At 32.4% G+C, this 21,435-nt stretch overlaps 1 protein-coding gene across 1 annotated transcript; it reads left to right on the forward strand.

Annotated features, from left to right (window-relative positions):
* Window positions 1-1,672: 1,672 nt before the first annotated feature.
* LOC145163484 (uncharacterized) lies at window positions 1,673-6,379 on the forward strand. Its single transcript, XM_079082320.1, has 6 exons — window positions 1,673-1,880; window positions 1,972-2,182; window positions 2,313-3,340; window positions 3,438-3,765; window positions 3,896-5,464; window positions 5,515-6,379. The coding sequence occupies exons 1-6, from the start codon at window positions 1,673-1,675 to the stop codon at window positions 6,377-6,379; spliced, it is 4,209 nt and encodes a 1,402-aa protein (XP_078938446.1).
* Window positions 6,380-21,435: the final 15,056 nt, after the last annotated feature.

Here is a 21,435-nt window from a genome sequence, read left to right on the forward strand (position 1 = left end):
AAATTCAAAGATGAGTTTATAATACTTTTGGAAGATGAATTGTAAGTAAATATTTTTATTAAATTTTTTCATAAGTATTTTGTAAGTAAAATGATAGAAAAATCAAATGTTTTATTAAAAACTATAAATAATTTGTAGGGGACATAGAATTCAAATGAAGCTATATGACACAAGTGCTTCGCTTATTGTTCCAACGTATCATGCAATATCAATGAAATATATCATTTTTGCGTCTCGGGTCAAGTTTGTTCGCTTACAATCAAGTATGTTAGAAAATATATTATCCTTATTATTATACAATATATTGTCTTTCAAAATATTAAATGACAGTTTTTTATATAGTAATATATATATATATATATATATATATATATATATATTTTGCAGTGTGTCTTTTGGTATCAACAAAATTTACGCAGCTTGCATTTAAACCAGATATGTTTGAAGCACACAATATTTAGATTTAGTATAATAGTAAAGTAGAATTTTACTTTGATTAGCTATTAGTTTATTTTTATTAGATTTTTTTTGAACCTTTATATGTCTATAGTATTGTTTTATTTTCAAATTTCTTTAACTTATGTTTGTCTTATAATGATATAGAGAAACCAAAAAAAATGCTATTCGGTTAAATTTAAAATAGTTAATATTTTGTAAAAATAACAATCAAATTTCATATGTATGTTATAACATAAAAAATGATCATAAAAACAATAAAGAAAGTCAATTATGCAACTAATAGATTTTAATTGCTAATAGAGTTTATGTTAAAGCATAACAATATGTTATTTGTCTTTTATGGATCTAATGATGTATCATATGTTATCGAAACAGATATATTGTAATGGATAGTCTTGGTAATACATCTCTTCATTCAAGTGACTTTGATTTACCATCAACAACTGATGTTTCTATTGCTTTACCTTCTGATACTATTGAAGCTGAATAAGTCACGAGACGACGCCGTGGAGGTCGTCCTAGGGTAAGAGGACGACCTCCATATTGTAGCATTGACGATATTACTTCCCCAAGGTGTCGTCGTAGGAGACCGTCTTTTGTTGTGTCTTCTTACTTTGTTGGTGACAATGCTCATCGGTATTCACAACATGGAAGTATACATGTCAATGAGAATATTATTACTTCAAATTCGGTACCTAGCATGACATTCTCATAAGGTTTGTATATTTATGTTTGTAAGTAAGTTACTTACATCGAGCAACCATATGTATCATTTACATTATATAATTTTATATTAGCCTGTACTGTCACCATCGAGGTGACGCGCGCTTCCAATCGGCCATCACCTCATAGGATGATTTCTTCAAGTACAACTATTGGTATTGACGGGAATCCAGTTCATTCGACTATAATGAGTAACTTCAATGCTCCAAGTACAACTAATAACTCAGTTGTACATTCGATGGTATGAACTTATAGTCTGGATAATGGTAGAAGTTCTACTGCTTTACCTTCTAATACCTTTGAAGCACTACCAGTCCGGAGACCAAGTCGGGGAGGTCGTCCTCGGTTAAGAGGACGACCTCGTGGTAGACCTTCGTCTGGTGTGTCTCCTTTATTTTTTGTTGTGTCTCTTACTTACATCGATGAAGGATATGTATCATTTATATTATATAAATTTTTTTTATTAGCCTCTCCTCTCAACAACGAAGAGATGCGCACTTTTGATCGGCCAGCACCTCATAGGATCATTACTTCACGTACAACTTTTGATATTGGTGGGAATTCATTACATTCGACTATAACACCTAACTTGAATGATCGGATTACAACAAATAACTCTGTTATACATTCGTCCATACCAACTGTGGATAACGCAAGAAGTTCGTCTTCTAATGCATCACAAATTATACATTCTCAATGTAATCCTTGAATACTTATGAATCAATTTCCGAACTTTGTAATAGCAATTCATTTCCTTATATTTAATTCCTTTAAATTGATGTTCTTTAGGTCGTATTTTGTCGTATTGGGATTGTGGTGATGCAACCCGCACATGTATACACTGTCAAGCTATATTATGGTATGAGGAGCGCACCATTGAAACGTATTCGCCATCCATTCCAAAATTCTCAGTGAAGGGAAGATTAAATTGCCTTTGCTTATGCAACCTCCTCAATTATTGTGGAACTTACTGGATTACAATTGTTATCGACGTTCAAAAGTTTTTAGAAAAAATATTAAGCTTTTAAATCGTATGTTTGCGTTCACGTCAACCGGAGGAAAGATACATACGATTGGTAACGATGGTAGAGGTCTGTATACATTTCATTTGAATGGACATAATCACATAGAATCGGTACTTTGTTACCTACACACGAGGATGGACGTCCTAGATTTGCGCAGTTGTACATTTATGATACTGAAAATGAAATCGACAATCGATTTTATGCGTTACGCAATTGTGTTCCTGCAAGGTCAGATGTAACTATGCTTCGACGGTTGGTTGAAGAACTCCTATCTATGCTAGATAAGAATAACTCATTGGTTCAAGCATTTCGTATGGCTAAAGATAGGCTGCATGAGTCATCAACACAGTCGGTTAAGATTCGATTAATTGGTAACCGAACCAAAGACGGGAGACAGTATAATCTACCAACCGTATTTGAAGTAGCTGCATTGATTCCAGGTGATGGTAGTCCTATACAGTGTCGTGATGTACTTATTGAGGATCGTGGTGACGGTACCGTGCGAAGGATAAGTGAACTGCATCCATCTTTTATGGCGTTGCAGTATCCGTTACTTTTCCCATATGGAGAGGATGGGTTTCATTTAAGTATCCCTTTATCGAGTAATTCTACATCATACAAAGGAAAGAATGTTACCTTGAGGGAATATTATTGTTTCCGTTTGCATTTTCGGTTAAATAAAGGTAAAACTCTACATAAAGTTGGTCGTTTGTTTCATACATTCATAGTTGATGCTTATGCTACAGTGCTTGAACATGATTTAGAATGGTATAAGAGAAACCAAAGTACTATTCGTTCCGAGCTGTATCATGGTTTGACTGATAGTTTATGTAGAGGCGAAACAAGTGCTTCATATGTGGGTCGTCGAGTTATACTACCATCATCATTCAATGGTGGACCGAGGCATAAGATACAACAATATCAGGATGCAATGGCCATATGCCGCTGGGCTGGAACTCCGGATCTATTTGTTACGATGACGTGCAACCCTAAATGGCCTGAAATTGAACGTCATATTCAAGAAATGGTACCTGGTCAACCAAGTACCGATAGACCTGACATTGTTGCGCGTATGTTCAAGATTAAGCTTGATGAGCTGATGAATGACATAAGGAAAAAACATCATTTTGGTCGTACAAAAGCCGATATGTTTTCTTAATATATTTGTTTTCGTCTATAATTTTAATGTATGTTATTTTGCTGTATAATTTTAATTATATGTGTATGCAGTTATTTACACAATTGAGTTCCAAAAACGTGGGTTGCCACATTGTCATTGTCTTGTGTTTCTTCATCCGCCAGATAAAATAACCACAACCCAAAAGATTGATCAATTTGTATCGGCAGAGTTGCCTTCTCAGGAAAATGACCCAGTTGCTTTTGAAGCTGTTCGTAGTCACATGATGCATGGTCCATGTGGCCAGCTTAACACTTTAAGTCCATGTATGCACAATGGAAGTTGTTCTAAAGGGTACCCTAAGGAATATTGCGATGAAACTTTCATTAGGCGTGATGGTTGGCCTGTTATAAAAGGTCTAACGATGGTTCGAAAGTTAATGTTGGTAATGAGGATACCATGCTTGATAACCGATACGTTGTTCCTCATAATGTCGATTTGCTTGTCAAATATGGTTGTCATAAAATATTGAGTATTGCAACCAAGACAGTTTGATTAAGTATCTTTTTAGTTACATTAATAAAGGCCATGATCGTGCCACTGCTGTTTTGGAAGGTCCAGACAGAACACGATCTTTTATATCGATGTTGCACAACGAGAATGAGATCGAAGAATATATTAACTGTCGTTACATTTCTATATCAGAAGCATGTTGGAAATTGTTGGGCTTTGAGATGCAGTATCGCTCGGTTGCAGTAGAAAGACTACCATTTCATGAAGAGGATTGTCAAAGAGTTTACTTTAGAGAAGATGATGATATTGCAGAAGTTCTGGATATGAGGGTATCTGCAGTGTCTAAGTTTACTGAATGGATGAGAGCAAATCAATTATATCCAGAAGCCCGTTTGTTAACTTATTCAGACTTCCCGACGAAGTTTACATGGCATGAAAAAGGGGATGTTAAGGAATGGAGGCCACGTAAAAATGGTTTGGTTATTGGTCGGTTATATTTTGTAAATCCAAATGAAGGAGAAAGGTATTATCTTCGTATGCTACTAAATGTTGTACATGGACCCTGCAGTTTTAAAGATATTCGCACTGTTGATGGTGTTGAGCATCCGACCTATATGTCTGCTTGCAAAGCATTGAGGTTATTAGGAGATGATGGTGAATGGGTTGACTCAATCCGAGAGGCTTCCCAATGGCAGTCAGGAAAGAAACTTCGAGAACTATTTGTAATTATTTTGTTATTTTGTGGTGTTACTGATCAAGAAATGTTTTTTTGGGATTGTTTCCCGTTTTTATCAGAAGATGTTGCTTATAATCAACGTAGATTGCTTGATAATGAAGATCTAATGTTCTCGCATGATGAGTTGGTAAACTACACTCTGCTTTATATCGATAATATTTTATATGGGAATTGTCGTTCGTTGGTTGATTTCCCCAATCTACCTCAGTTAAACCATAGTTTGTTAAGTATAGGTTCGAATAGGTTAATTGTTGTTGAGCGGACATACAATGTCGAAGAAGAAATAAGGATTTTCAATGAGCTTTACAGTGGTTTAAATGTGCAACAAAAAGAAGTTTATACTATTATAATTAATGCTGTCAATGAAAAGACAGGTGGCTTTTATTTTGTATCTGGTTGTGGAGGGACAGGCAAAACATATTTGTGGAGAACAATTATTTCTTCTATTCGATCGCATCGAAAGATTGTTTTATCAGTCGCGTCATCTGGCATTGCTTCTTTGTTATTACCTGGTGGTCGTACAGTGCATTCCAGGTTTAATATTCCTATTGATATTGATAAAGACTCAACTTGTGGTATCGATGTTGGCTCAGATCTCGCAGAGTCGATTAATATTGTTGAGCTGATTATTTGGGACGAAGCTCCATTACAACATCGTTATTCATTTGAAGCTGTTGATCGTGCATTTCGTGATGTATGTCGTTATTATGTTGCTGGATGTGAAAACAAAGTGTTCGGAGGGAAAGTGGTAGTTCTTGGGGGTGATTTTCGTCAAATTTTGCCTGTTATTCAACATGGAACCCGTTCTGATGTTGTATCCTCTTGTATAAACAAATCAGAAGGTCTATGGAATTCATGTCGTTTTTTTGTTTTGACAACTAACATGCGTTTGTCTGATCAAAACATTACTGGCGATGAACTTATAAAATGTGTGAATTTAGTAAGTGGATTCTTGATATGGGTGTTGGTCGGCTTCCTACTTGTACAGTTGAAGGTGACGACGATGGTACATGGATCACTATACCTGATGATCTTCTTATTCCCGTTGTTGATAATCCTATTGATGTTGTTACATCCATTGTATTCCCAGATATTTTGAGTTTAGTTAACGACATCTCTTACATAAAGGAACGATGCATTCTTTGCCCGACAAACGATGATGTTGACATGATCAATTTACATGTGCTTTGTAAGATGTCCGGTGACATGCATGAAATGTTAAGTGCTGATGAGATTTGTCGAAGTACTGATAATTTTGCCGAATTGGAAATTATGTATTCTTCAGAATTTCTTAACACGTTGTGGTTTTCAGGAATTCCATACCATAAGTTAAACTTAAAGGTTGGTGCACCAATCATTTTGTTACGTAACTTAAATTTGCAAAGAGGTTTGTGCAACGGGACTCGGTTGATCATCACACAAATTAGTCGGAGGGTTTTGGAGGCGGTGATTATTACCGGTACTCATATTGGAGAGAAAGTATTAATTGGGAGGATTGATATGACTGCATCGGACACAACATGGCCTTTTAGATTTAAAAGAAGACAATTTCCTGTCAAAGTTTGCTTCGCTATGACAATCAACAAAAGTCAAGGGCAAACGTTTAATCATGTATGTGCTTTCTTGGTGAAACCTGTTTTTTCGCATGGTCAGCTTTACGTGACAGCGTCTCGTGTAACCTCTCGTGCTGGTCTTTACTTTTATATTGACAACAACGGGAAGTATGGTAACAATATGACAAAGAATGTTGTTTACAAAGAAGTTTTCTATAATTTGCCATTACATGGAATAAACAACATTGAATGAGTGGATTGCAAGTTCCGATATAGGTATAATCTTGTTCATAAATGCATAAGTTCATGAAGAGGCTTATTTCTTAAAAGGTACAATATGTTTTTTTTTTTTTTTTGTTTTTCATAAAAATAATCATGTAATGGTTTTTTCATCCTTTTTTTAATACAAAATTATCATATATTATATTTGATTTATTAAAAAACTATAATTTTTTAAGGAAATATATATATGCATCATTTACTAACTTCAACCATTCGGTAGTAAATTAACTACTACAATCGCTTTAATACTTCTATTAGGGCTATTAATGTAATTTAGTTATTTATTTATTTATTTATTAATTTTTTTTAATTGATTATAATTTTTTATACTTAACGTTTTACCCTAATTGATATCGTCTATCTCCATTGAATATATCCGACTTATCCCTCATTCCTATTTCTCCGCTGTTAACTTCCAACGATCGGTAGCTCCACGTTCTCTTCTAATGTTTCAACTTATTCGATTGTTCAGGGTCTTCAACCTCTTGTCGATCACTATTGTCGTCTGCATATTGTCCTTCAGGTATCGGTAAACGTAATTGCTTCTTTTTTTATTTCATAGTATACAGAATTTGTGCGTGCAAGGTTAGTCTTTCTTTAATTTTGTTGTTGATGTATGTAATAATCGATTATTGACGACACTGATTAACGATCACACTGATGGTGTTATAAATCGAACTTCTGGTCAGTTTATTTATTAGAAATTTTGATTTATGTTGGATATCGATCGTTTGATTGCAATATGTTATGGATATGTATATAGGAAAACATGACGATCAGTTCCAATTATCTCCAATTATCTGATGATAAGTGATTTGAGGCCTAACATTACTGATAAGTTGCAAGTACATGTGATGGTCACACGTAAGTGGAAAACATACAACCCTTCAACAGATCGTGTTTTGTCTTTAGATCTAATTCTTTGTGATGAAAATGTAAGTTTATTTGATCAACTATTTATGACTTTGAATTAGTCTATGGATTTTGTATGTTATGATATTACTTCCATTTAACAGGGTTCTTCTATTCATGCAACCATTGCAAGTTCATTCATGTGCAAGTTTACTAATGTTGTACAAGAGGGATGTGTTTATACGATATATAAATTCTCGGTTTTACCTTGTCAATCATTATATCGGCCACTACGTAAGGACATATTTATTAAATTTCTTGCTGATACGTCAATTGTTGCTTCCCACTTGCCATCAACAGTCTTTCAACGTTATGTATTTGACTTATTTCCGTTCAATGAGCTTAGTTCACGTGTTGGTGACGACAAATATCTTACAGGATAATATTGTTGTGCTACGTTTGTTATTAGATTGCAAAATCTTAAGTAATTTCTTCTTATATTGTAGATGCCATTGGGAATCTTTGTGAGTGAGGTTCTCTTGAGGAAACAGCACGATCATCTAACTCATGTAAAGTTGGATTGCGAAAGATTGTTCTTTTTGATCAAAGGTACATTATGAGTATATATATATATATATATATATATATATATATATATATATATATATATATATATATATACATTGTGACAACCCGAAATTTCTTTCGTTCAAAATCGTTAAAAATAAATCATTCTGGAATTTATTTCTACTCTTGCTGTCATTATTTTGAGCTTAATTAAATATTCTAGGCTCGGTCCAATTAAGTTTTGGTTTCAAAATCGAGGTTTCTAAGTCAAAGCATAGCATTCGGGCCAAACACCCCCTTCGAGAGGAGTTTACGGCCGCAAACTCAGTTTACGACCGTAAACCATGTTCACGGCCGTAAACCCCCCACCCCTTGGCCGTAAACTCACCCCTATATAAGGGATGAGTGGCCTTCATTTCAAGCTTTAAGCACTCTAAAGGCTTTCTCTCTCTACTCTCTCTCTCTACCTTCATCGAAAATTCTTCAAGATCTCCAAGTGGTAAGTGTTTTTCACCTCTAATTGTTGCTTCATTCCTCTATCTAGTGGTAAATCCATGTTCCTATCTCATTAAATCTCATCTTTGTCTAAATTTTCTCTCTCACCAAGAACACACACTAGTTCTTGGTGGCTAAAAACCACATTCCAAGCTCCTTAACAGTAAGTAACTACCATCTGTACATGTACTTGATATCCGCTAGAAACCATCGATTTTCGCCTAAAAATCGACCCAAATCATGAACACGAAATGAGTTTACGGCCGTAATCCCTTCAATGGCCGTAAACTCCCTTTTTGGTCGATTATTGGCCTTTAAGCTCTTCCTTGAGCTGGGCACAAGGCTTAGAACACTTCCAAGAGGCTAGAAAGGACCTTGAAACACCGAAAATCGCACCTTTCACCAAGTGTTTACGACCGAAAACTCATGGGCCATAAACCCATAGGCCGTAAACCCATGGACCGCAAACACTTGGGCTGCAAACTTGTGGGCCGTAAACCCTGTTGGGCCGCAAACCCCTGACCGTATACTCCTGATTACGGCCGCAAACTCCCCACCATCAATCACGTGTGATTCTAACACTTTGTTTCAAGTGTTTTCCTAGTCCCAAAGGTGGTTTCCTTCCATAACAAATAGTGTTATGTCCCCGTCTAATGCATATATGTATTATCATATGTTAATAGGATCCACTTGCGTACGAAACATCAGTTGACACTCAGCATTCACACCGACCTTACGCTCGGGTCTTACGTCAAACTGTGAGTTCATACCCCTACACTTTTACTGGTTTTAAAATGTTTTCAGGGGGGAATACAAGCCAAACTCAAAGTATTTTATTAAGTTTTAAACTTATTAATACAACTCAATGATTTCCATGTTTAATAACTTATTCGGATATTTTATCCCTTTTGTAATATGTCGAGCATAAGGGAAATTGTTATATTGGAAATCTAATTTCATAGCTTTCAGAAAGGATTTTACAAAGCATTTTCATATCAATTCTATTAAACTATAATGGGTATAGTTTGGGATAACCCTCTAGGCAGTTTTCACCAAATCAGATTTCATGAATAAATATGTATAAACTATGGCAGATTTAGTTTATGTTATATATTTTCTCAGGAGTATAAAGTACTATTATTCAAGGTTAATTATTGTTTATACTGTTTCTCGCTAGTACACTAGATTATACAGAATTGTGAGGCTCTTCTTCAATATTGTACCCTTTAGTGTACGGAACTAAATCCTATCATAGTATAACCAGAGTCTCCTGGAGGGAGAGCGTGAGATTTGTGAATAGATCTATTCGGGACTGACAATCCCACACCTGAACTGCTAGCTACAGTTAGGCGGGCACGCCTGGGGTGAACAAATGTCATTTAGCTTAACGCCTGAAGAACGTTCTAAAGGTCTCTCGGTCATATCAAGTATGGTTATACGACTCACAAAACAAGTATAAACTATTTTTGGTCTACGGACTCTAATCTTCATTTGTTTTATTTTGAGTAAAAAAACTACTTTTATATATACTAATAGTAATCAGGGATCTCTAGACTGGCATCTCTACCTCTAGTACAGATAACCTGTTTTAGGGAAAATATAGGATTTTCCCAGGATAACACTAGCATTTCTAAAACTGATGGTTTACTTTCTACCGCTAGATACTCTTTCAACACTACTTTTCGTAAGAAAATATGGGATTTTCTTAAAGAACACTTTTCAAAAGGATTTCGAAGGAACATTTTTCACCAAAACTAAATGCTTATGAACTCACCAGCTTTATGCTGATATTCTTTCAAACCGCTTGTATTCTCAGGGAATCAGTAGACAGGTACCTGCTGGATTTTGAGGAGCCGGAGCAATAAGAGTTATATTTTTATATGATTACATACTTTTGATGTACCTAAAACAAGTTTTAAACTGATGTGAACACTTTTTCATATTTGTATTCAATGTTTGGTTGTGTTTACTATGCTTGCTATACAATTGTTGTGATACTACGCATGACGTCCTCTACCCCGGAACGTTTCCGCCATTCTGGTTTCGGGGTGTGACATATATATATATATATATATATATATATATATATATATATATATATATATATATAATTGCGATAATTTAATTTAATATGTTATAACATTGGTTGATGCTTATTACTAATTTTATTTGCTACAGTGATATGAAAGTGAGTATAACCTTGTGGGGTAAGTTGGCCAAGAAGTACACCGATGAACATATAAAAAGTTTTAAGGAGATGAAAATTGTACTCATTGTAACGTCTTGCAAGGTTGTATTGTTTAGAGGTGTGATTTCTTTTTCTTTTTTATAAATAACACGTTAATTATGTTTACGTGTAATATATATATATATATATATATATATATATATATATATATATATATATATATATATATATTAGTTTCTCATATTTGTTACTATTGTAGGTGTTCCAAGTTTGAGAACTACAGTTGGATCTGAATTGTATTTTAATCTTCCAATAGACATTGTTGCTACATACAAATCAAAGTAACTGTGTTATTATATTTATTATTTGTTAATTTAATTTAAGACATTTATCAATTTACCTTACTTTTTTATGTTGTCGGATTATAGTCAAGTGATGCATGTCTTGCTTCAATCGGAGAGGCAAGTTGAATGTCCTTCTGTGGCAACCATAGCAAATATGTATAGTGATATACAAAAAGGCATCATTGAGGTAGTACCTTATTACTATGAAATACCAATTGTTATAGTAAATATGTAATTAATTATATCTATATTTCATTTATGAAGGGTACACAGTACATTGTTGTTGGAACCAACATTGACATATATATGTTTAATGATTGGAAGTTCATCCAGTGTTCAAGATGCTATAAGAAGGCTACTTTCAATGATAATCGCTACTTTTGTTCTGGCTGTCAGAAAAATATAATTAACCCGCGTCAAGTGTATGTTTATATATACATATATATATATATATATATATATATATATATATATATATATATATATATATATATATATTAATACTTATATGATGTTTCTAATAACTTTTGTTTAGGTATAAGTTGGTAGTTGAAGTAGCTGATAAGGATAAGGAGATGAGATGTGTTTTGTTTAATGAATATGCTACTCAGCTTACTCGCCTTACTGTTGGTGAATTAGTTAATTCATTTATTGGAGGTACTGTTCTATATATATATATATATATATATATATATATATATATATATATATATATATATATATATTGAAACACCCACACAAATGCTTACATATAATACTATTTTATTATGTTTTTATAGGGTGGTAATGATCCTAATTGGGTACGTACTTTCCTGTTTGAAAGGTTATGTGGTCTAAGTATTGTTTTTTCAATTAAGATAGACCATTACAATTTTGCACCACAATATGTGCGTCGTTTCACGGTTACTAAATACCACGGTGCAACTTGTAAAATTCCAAACCAAGAAAAGACCTTGCCTAGAAATGAGGTCATTTCTCAGTTGCAAACAACTGTTGTCGAATCATTGTTGTCTCCATCATCTGCATCAACGGTAAAGTTTATTGGATCTTACATTATACATTTTTTATTGTATTGTTTATATATTATTTTACATAATGTATTTTTTTGTTTTTTGGTTTGCTTATCAAGGAGTTTGTGTTTTTTATAAGTGCAATTCTCATGTAAATAATGTTAAATTTAGAAATTATGGTACGGATCATGTTTCGTTTCATTAAATGATTTTTACTACATATTTTCTTAAATTATCTTAATTTAATCTGTTCATTATTCATATTTTTTTTGTATTAGGATGACTTACGTAATGTCAAAGATGAGGGTTTCAGTGCTTCTATTTCAGAATTAAATCATACGGAATATAAAGATGTAAGTTATAATGTTTTGTTTACCAATTTTAATTCTCTAACATATTGAAATTCTTCAATTGTTACTTTGTTATTGTTTTCTTTGTGTGCATACTTAGGATGATGTTGGTTTATTTCCAATTCATACAAATGTTGTTGAATCAGTATCACCTAAATCAGCAACATCAACAGTAACGGTACTGTTTATTGTATTATTTACTATAAATTATAAATATAAGTTATATTCGTTATATCTTATGTTTCTGTATGTATTTCACTTGCACAATTATTAGGTCATTTGTGATAATCATCAGGTTGATGTTTCTGACAAGCTCATTTATAAGGTAAATAATATTGAGTGCAATAATTAATTCATACCATGTTTTCTTTCCATTCAGTTTAAATTGTTGTATATTTAGTTCAATTACATTATTTGTTATGCTTATTATTTATCTTTTATTTTTTCTTACTAGGATGCTTCTGGTAATATGAAAGATGATACTACTGTGGCACCTGGTAGTATGAGGTTAGACATGTGAAATATATTTAATAATGTAAGTTGTAACATATGTTTTGTCATATCGTTTTACTTATGTCATTTTCTTATAATTAGGTTGCTTCTTATAGTAATGAAAATGATGGTGTTACAAAATGTGTATCTCAGGAAAAGGATGTGGAAGATAGTGACAGATGTGACAATGTATTATTATATTTTTTTTATACTATTGTTGTATTTTTTCTTTTAGGTTTGAAGTTTTCTTATTGTTCTTATTGATCTATTCAATTAGGTTGGTGATGATACTATTGAAGATGATGTTTCTAAGACACGTATCTCCATATGTGGTTTATAAGATGGTGGACAAAGTGAAGTAAGTTACAACATATTGTGTACAGTTTCTATTTTCATTACGATATGGAACAAAATTTCAACCATTTTTGTCACCTCATTTGATATATTTGAAGTTTTTTTTTATTGTTCTCATTGATCTATTCAATTAGGTTGGTGATGATACTATTGTAGATGATATTTTTAAGACACCTATCTCCATATGTGGTTTACAAGAATGTGGAGAAAGTGAAGTAAGTTACAATGTATTGTGTACAAAATTTCAACGATTATTGACACCTCATTTGATACATTACTTTGTTAGTTATTATTCTTATTATTATTTTTTTTACAATTAGGATGCTTATGCTGTTATTGACACTGATTCTTCTGAAAAATCGTTTATCGGATCCTCAATAACACCAATGAAGCGTCGACTTCCACGATTGTGTGAGGAGTCTTCGGAAGATGATATTGTTAGTTGAATTGAATTTACTTTTGAAGTTTTTTAACATTGTTTTATAGATTGTATTCCTCTTCCAATTTTCAAATTTCAGTTTTCATTTCATCGTATTCCTTAGTTTTTTTATAGGTTAATTTAAATTATTAGGTAGATTAAGCTTTTTATAATAGCTTTTAGACATATTTATCATTCAATTATTTTAAATGTATGGAATGACATGGTACATTCATGTTTTTTTTTTTCCTTATGGTGAAACACATTATTGTTCGGATACCATATGCCAACTGATCTTACTACGTTTTTCCAAAAGATCTAACTTTGTTTGTCGTTGTGGGTAATTTTATCTGAACTAATATATAAATGAATGAAAGTAATATGCAATAAGATTAATATAAATTAATATACTAATTATCAATTTCTCAACCTGTCCATCGGACGGGTATGACACTAGTTGTAGGTGGTTGCAGGTATGAATCAATCAAATATAGTAAGCAATTTCCAAAACAATGACCCCCCTTTTTGTGGCTGATCTCCTTCCATATTTCTTCTCGTCTTTTCTGGCTCACCCATCTAAATTCCCCACCGCCCTCCGCCTCTTGATATGCTTCTACACCCTTCCCAACTCCCTTTAGACATTGCATCGTTATTATATACATCCACGTAATGAATTCCATTTATGATTGCCTTTTGTTTTTGAACCTATTGACCAGAACGACAATCATGATTTGGAGCCCTTGTCTGATAATGTGAGTTTTAGTGGGAACAAGATATGGCGAGAAATTATGTCGATGAACATGATAAGAAATTATTTGTGTAGCATGCCATGTAGACCGATAAGAACATGTTATAACATGTTCCAATGGCTAAATCGATAAATTTGCAAAACTTTATAATTAGCACGATCTGAACTTCCAAAATTAGATGGTGACAACCCAATATTTTCATGACAAATTTTATCAATTATTGAATAATATAATTTCAAATTTCAGCGCAATATTTAACAAAAAGTATTTACACTTTAGGTCCTTCCCGATACCTCTCAAGAAAAATCTAGAATTGGATATCAAATTGTCGGGTTAATGTTATCCATGCGGTTATGCACTCTTCGAATATGAATCCATTTTCTGAAAGATCATGGTTTTCGTGCTTTGGTGGGTCTCCCTCCACTACTTCCAATAATCATAAAACCTTTAAAATTTCCAATTTGAATCAGTACCGACCCGACATTGTTTATGTTAATATGAATTTATCTTAAAGCCTTTAAAAGTTAAAAGCAATATGAATTTATCTTAAAGCCTTTAAAAGTTAGAAACAATATGAATTTATCTTAAAATATGGGTTAGCAAGAGTATCAAAATTTCCAATCTGAATCAATACCGACCCGACATTGTTTATGTTAATATGAGACAGTACTCTAAAATCATGAAATTCGGGATTAGATATTGTCAGTATCGGTGCTAGTACCGAAAATCGGTACCATTCCCGGTACCGATACCTGTAATGTTAGTTCGGTTCGGTGTTCGGTATCAACTTTCCACCCAATTTGGTATTCGGAACCTGTTCCCCGACTCGGTACCAATTCCCTCTCATGCTCATCCCCATCCTATGTACGCATCACAAGACAAATTTTCTAAGTTTCTAGGGTTCAAACCACAACAAGAGCAAGTAAAACTTTGATTCCAAACTAGCTTGATGACACCTCATTCCTCATCAACACCGAAGGAACCTTGATTACTCCATAAAAACACCAAATGTGTGGGTTACTTCTTGGAACTTCTCTATTCTTTATTGTTGGGAGGAACTATGATTCAATAATAGATGAGGCTTACCTCATAATAAGATAATAAAAAATTATTTTATATCCAAATAACATAATAGTCTACACATTGAAAGATAAGTTGACCGAGAAAAATCGTCTAAATAGAAACTACAATGATCTTTGTAGTATCGTCTTCAGAAAACCATAAGCATCGATTCATGATCATCATAAAACAAAGTTGTTGAAAACTATGCATACAACCGTTAGAACAACTAGGAACAAAAAGATACTTTGATTTTTTAAGTTGGTATGGTCCAATTTTGATATATAATAGTCTAATTTTATCACTTTGATGATTTGGATAAGTTAAGATTTATCACTTTGATGATTTGGATAAGTTAAGATTAAAGACGTTCTACAAGATTACAAATAAAAAAAATATAATTTTATGTCTCTTAAATTTGACATCATTTTTTCAGATTCAACATTAAAGGTCACTTCGATATTACTATTCATTTTAGGTCATGAGAATGTATTACGAACATATTCCCTAATATTATCACCAACATAATGCAATTGTGGTTCATGAAAAGATTGTTTTTCTTTGAAAAAAAATCCGATGGTTTTTTTAGTTATTATTTACCATATGATTATCAAAGACAAACTTACCAAATCATAAGAAAATTATTATTAGTTATTATTTCCATGTGGGCCTTAATTTAGTTGGATGTATTAGTGATAATAGTGTGATTAAATTTTTCAAAGAGTTTTCATGGGTTATTATTAGTTAACCATAAGTTAAATTGTTTGGTGTGTTGTATTATACTACTAGGTGTAAGACTTATATATTACATGAGTTAATTAAAAAAATTAAATATAAATGTCTAAATATTTAAGAACTTTAGATTTATAAGAAAATAAGAAAAATAATAAATTATTAAAATTGATTTTTTTTATCTTTTAAATTTAAATAAATAAGCAAAATAAACTAATGAGCTTTAATTTGATTATTTTGAAATAAAAAGGTAAATTCATTAAAAAAATTATATTCATTATTATATATATATTATGGAAATTATTTCTTATGAATAGTGAACTTCCATAATTTTTGTCTATTTTAGTCCCTGGACTTTATGGAAATTGTTTCTTATGAATAGTGAACTTCCACAATTTTTGTCTATTTTAGTCCCTGGACTTTATGTTGTTTTTTTTGGCAGAATTGGTCCCTGTACTTTGGCAACTTTGGTCCTGATTTTTTAGCCATTTTGACATTAGTTATATATATATATATATATATATATATATATATATATATATATATATATATATATATATATATATTATGGAAATTGTTTCTTATGAATACTTCCACAATTTTTGTCTATTTTAGTCCCTGAACTTTATGTTGTTTTTTTGGCAGAATTGGTCCCTGTACTTTGGCAACTTTGGTCCTCATTTTTTAGCCATTTTGACACTTTTGGTTATTGTAATCGATATTTTTACATTTTTTAGGAACCTTTTAATATTTAAAGTTTGGCCACAAAACTTTAACGGTTTGACAACTTTGATCCCTTTTCTATTTAGGAACCTTTTAATATTTAAAGTTTGGCCACAAAACTTTAACGGTTTGACAACTTTGGTCCTCATTTTTTAGCCATTTTGACACTTTTGGTCCTTGTAATCGATATTTTTACATTTTTTAGGAACCTTTTAATATTTAAAGTTTGGCCACAAAACTTTAACGTTTTGACAACTTTGATCCCTTTTCTATTTAGGAACCTTTTAATATTTAAAGTTTGGCCACAAAACTTTAACGGTTCGACAACTTTGATCACTTTTCTAAAAACTTGCTAATTTCTACCGCTTTAATTCTTTAGCCATTTTGACACTTCTAGTCCTTGCAGTCAAAACTTTTACATTTTTTCATAAAAACATGAACAAAACGGTCCGGGGCAAAGCACGGGCTTGTCATCCTTGCACTTTCTACGTCTGTCATATTTATCGATTCGGAAACAACATTGAAAGCTTCTGGCCCCCGCGTAGCGGGGGTAACCTTTCTAGTTTATTACTATATTTATTGTAATTATTACATTAAAGTATTATATGAAATTTATTAAAATAGAAAAACTCATAAAATGTGGAAAATAAATTAATTCAAAATAACCACAAAATAACATTTGACAAATTAAATGAGAGTGTGACATGTGGCAAAAAAAACATTCATTTATTAGAGTAGATATGATTTTAAAATTAGATATAGAATTAAGGTAACTGATACTTGATGACACGGTAGATAACAATATTTTCTTCTTGTTGTTATTGAAAATATTTTAGGAATTGTTTTCCAACTATACATCTGTGAATAGTGATATCTATAATCTATACACATAAATTTAGTATAAATCTACCTTGTTGCTTTCCTTTTTAATCCTCCAACTTTCGCCACATAAATAATCGTTCTCCATCTTCCAAAGTGCAAGTCTCAAGCCTCACGAGAAACCATCGCGCTCTGTCCAAGTAAACTTGGGAATATTACATAAATCAGAACCAATATGTCGCCAGCCTCCACCGACTTCATCCGTCGTTTACCGAAAATCATCGCACGCTGTTCCCTTCTAAAAGCACTTCCGACCACCACCTGTGCCATCTGCACGGACGATTTCATCTGCCAAGATAAGCTTGTCCGGCTACCAAACTGCCACCACCTCTTCCACCGTAAGTGTATCCTCCCATGGTTCTCAATAAACAACACCTGCCCCCTCTGCCGCCATGTCTTCCCGGTGCAACAGCCGAATCGTTATTATATGCAATTAAGAACCCGGCAGCAGTCAAGCGACAATCATGTCTTCTATCTGAATTTTCATCTCCGCCCACTGCCGCCTTCGAACTCCGACTACTCTCAGTCGCCGACGGGCCTATTGGGGGATATGCTTGTTGCAGAAGGTTATCCGGAGCTGGCTACCCGAGCCTGCGGACCGTTTTGGGTTTCTGTCGATAGGATTCAATCATCTGCCGCCGGCCAGTGATTAGTTTTCCATCATTAGCATTCCTGCAATTACTTGAGGTTTTTTTCTTTATTCAGTATTGAAGAATACAAGATTGTTGATGTTTAACAGTTTGAGTTTAAGGAAGTTAGTTTCCTTCAAATTTGTCGCACGTTAATGTAAATTGTCCTTTTTTTTTTTTTTTTAGAATTTCATATATGCCCTTCTTAAACATCAAAATATCATATTTACCCAACTTAATTTCTAAATATCATATTTACCCCTCATAAAATTTCTAAATATCATATTTACCCTTCATAAAATTTCAAAAAATCATATATGTCCTTTTTAAACATCAAAATATCATATAGGCCCTTCTTAAATATCAAAATATCGTATATGTACTTTTTAAACATCAAAATATCAATGGTAATATCTAAAATATCCTCTATCTACAACATGATAATAATCAACAACAACAAAACAAAACAATCAAAATATAAATTTCATAGAGAGGGTTGAAGATGAATCTTTTTGTTTGTCAAGAGGGCGACATTCCAACAATTTTTAATTTTTATAACAATTCTAAGGTATAAAAAATGATTATAAAATATTAAAAACATTATAAAAAAGGATTTGGGCAAATATGATATTTTGAAGGTTTATGAAGGATAAATATGATATTAAGAAATTAAGCTGGGCAAATATGATATTTTGAAGTTTAAGAGTGGCATATATGAAATTCTCCCCTAGTTTTTTTTTAATTATTATTTAAGCTTCGTTATGAATTGGCTTAATTTTTAAATCTTTCAAAAATAATATCATAACTATATTAGAAGTTTATTTTAAGTTCATCCACAATATCCACAACTAATTACTAAAATAAAATGATGGGTGTCATATCATCACATTCAACCACTAAAATATAACACTTCATTACATATCATTTTTTTTTTATTTTTTTTATTCAAAAATACAATAAAACCATAATTTTTTTAACTATTTTTTCATTCAATTAAAAAAACATTACATTAATTTAAAAAACTACATTACTTAAAAAAAGCTAGAATAAAAAAGAAAACAAACAAACATAAAAATTCAAAACATAAAAAAAAAAAAAAAAAAACCTAATATTATGTCATGTTTTGTTGGTACAAATGTTCCGCGACATCTTCTCGAAGATTGAAACACATATCACTGTTATGAATTTCAACAATTCTTGCTAAAAATTTAGTCGTACCATGTACAAACTCTTCAATTGGGATAACTACGTCGTCTGGATCATACATGCAGATCGCTCTACCTTCATTTTCAATAAGCATATTTTGCATTATAATACATGCATTTACCATTTTTTTAATTATATCCTTATCTCAGAGTCGTGTAGCGTATTTCATTACATGTCATGTCTGTTTGAGGACTTCAAATGCCCTTTCAATATCCTTCCTAGTTGATTCCTGTTTTTTTGTGAACAACTTTGTTTTTTCACTTCGCTGAACCGAGTATGCTTTCATGAATGTAGAATAATCAGGGTATATCTCATCACAAAGGTAGTAACGATATTTGTACGAATGCCCGTTCACCATGAACGACATATCAGACGCTTTACCGGTCCAAATATCGTTGAAAATAGGGGACTGGCAAAGAACATTAATGTCGTTGTTAGATCTCGCTACTCCAAAGAACGAATGTCATATCCACAAATTCTGAGATGCAACAACTTCTAGTATTATACTTGTCTCACCTATATCACCTCGAGTAAACTAACTGCGCCACGCATTTGGACATTTTTCCCACGCGACATGCGTACAATCAAGGCTACCAATCATTCTCGGAAATCCATGCCTCTCTTCATGAGCCAAATATAATCTCTGAATATCAATTGCAGTAGGTTTATACAAATATTCCTAGTGAAAAACCTCATACACATATACGCAAAACCAATCTACACAATCAATTGCAATCATTTCGGATACTTTCAAATACCCATCGAATGTATCAAATGGTATACCTTATCCTAAATATCTAAGAGCAACCACACATTTTTGTATAGTACTAAAACTAATTTTTCATTTAACATCGAGTTTTTGTTTAAAATAATCATAAGGGGCCTCTAAAACATTACTAATACGTAAAAATACAACCTTATTTAGACGGAAATGACGCGTAAACGAGTTATCATTATAAAAGACAATTATCATACGAACTTTCTTTATTGTGTATGTGTTGCACAACATTGACGAACGTCGAGATGAATTCCCAGTCGTCATCAAAATCGAAATTCTTAAAGAAATCCATAAATATGTTTTTCTAAGAGAGTATATTGTTTGAATGTAAAAATATTTTTGTAAATGTATAAGGTTTATATGTTTTAAAAAAAAATAATAAATTCAATTTTTTGACCGCGGCTAAAAAAGAAGAAATGGGTTTGAATTGTCATGATCAATCATCGAAGGCAACACGGAGGACCACGAAAACGCCCGACCACGAACGATCGGGATGGTGTGCACGGACATCGTTTGTGGTCACGTAGACCACGAGCCCCTTCATCGTTGGTATTCCAGAAGGTCTAACATAATTTTGCATCTTGATTATAACTTTTTATTTACTCTATATTTTATCAATCTTTAAAATAAAATTATGGCATATTCCATGACGTGTTTAAAACTAATTTACTTTGTATGTAAACTTAATTTTAGGGATAAAACAATTACGAAGTACACTATGCAGGCTTTAGGCTTTAATTAATCTAATCCACCAGTTTTTTTTTTTTAAGAAATAGGTGAAATATTAAGGTTTTTTAGAATTAGACATGAATTTCGCAGGTATTTTATGCGAAATGACTATATGGGCTGGAGAATGAACCTAGTCTACCCCTTATTGATCACCTATATATAATGCATTTTTTTTCATTCATTTTTACTTCATATTTTTTTGGTAAAATATCTCAATCTACTATTTTTTTTAGCAACATAAAGCTCGTTTTTTTACTATGAAAATGGTTTTTGAAAATTCATTACACAAAAAGCTTTAGAAAAAGTTTTTTCCGACATTGTTATTTTATGGTGATTGTGATTACACAGGTATACCATGCCAATTTAACAGGCAAGATGTGCAAAATTGATGGTTATTTATTAAAAACCCTTGAAGTAAGCTTAAATCTTGGTAAAAGCTTAGTTGTTTGTCTTTTTCTCAAAAACTCTGATCA

The sequence above is a fragment of the Lactuca virosa genome, chromosome 3 (genome assembly GCF_052849685.1).
Source record: "Lactuca virosa cultivar CGN04683 chromosome 3, Lactuca_virosa_CGN04683_v6, whole genome shotgun sequence".
In the NCBI taxonomy this organism is placed as follows: Eukaryota; Viridiplantae; Streptophyta; class Magnoliopsida; order Asterales; family Asteraceae; genus Lactuca; species Lactuca virosa.

Excerpts from the sequence above, each read along its gene's own strand:
- LOC145163484 (XM_079082320.1), top strand. The coding sequence starts at position 1,673 with ATGCGCACTTTTGATCGGCCAGCACCTCATAGGATCATTACTTCACGT. Across the intron at positions 3,341-3,437 it reads GAAAAAACATCATTTTGGTC|TTATTTACACAATTGAGTTC; the intron begins GTACAAAAGCCG and ends ATGTGTATGCAG. Across the intron at positions 5,465-5,514 it reads TTGACAACTAACATGCGTTT|TAAGTGGATTCTTGATATGG; the intron begins GTCTGATCAAAA and ends GTGTGAATTTAG.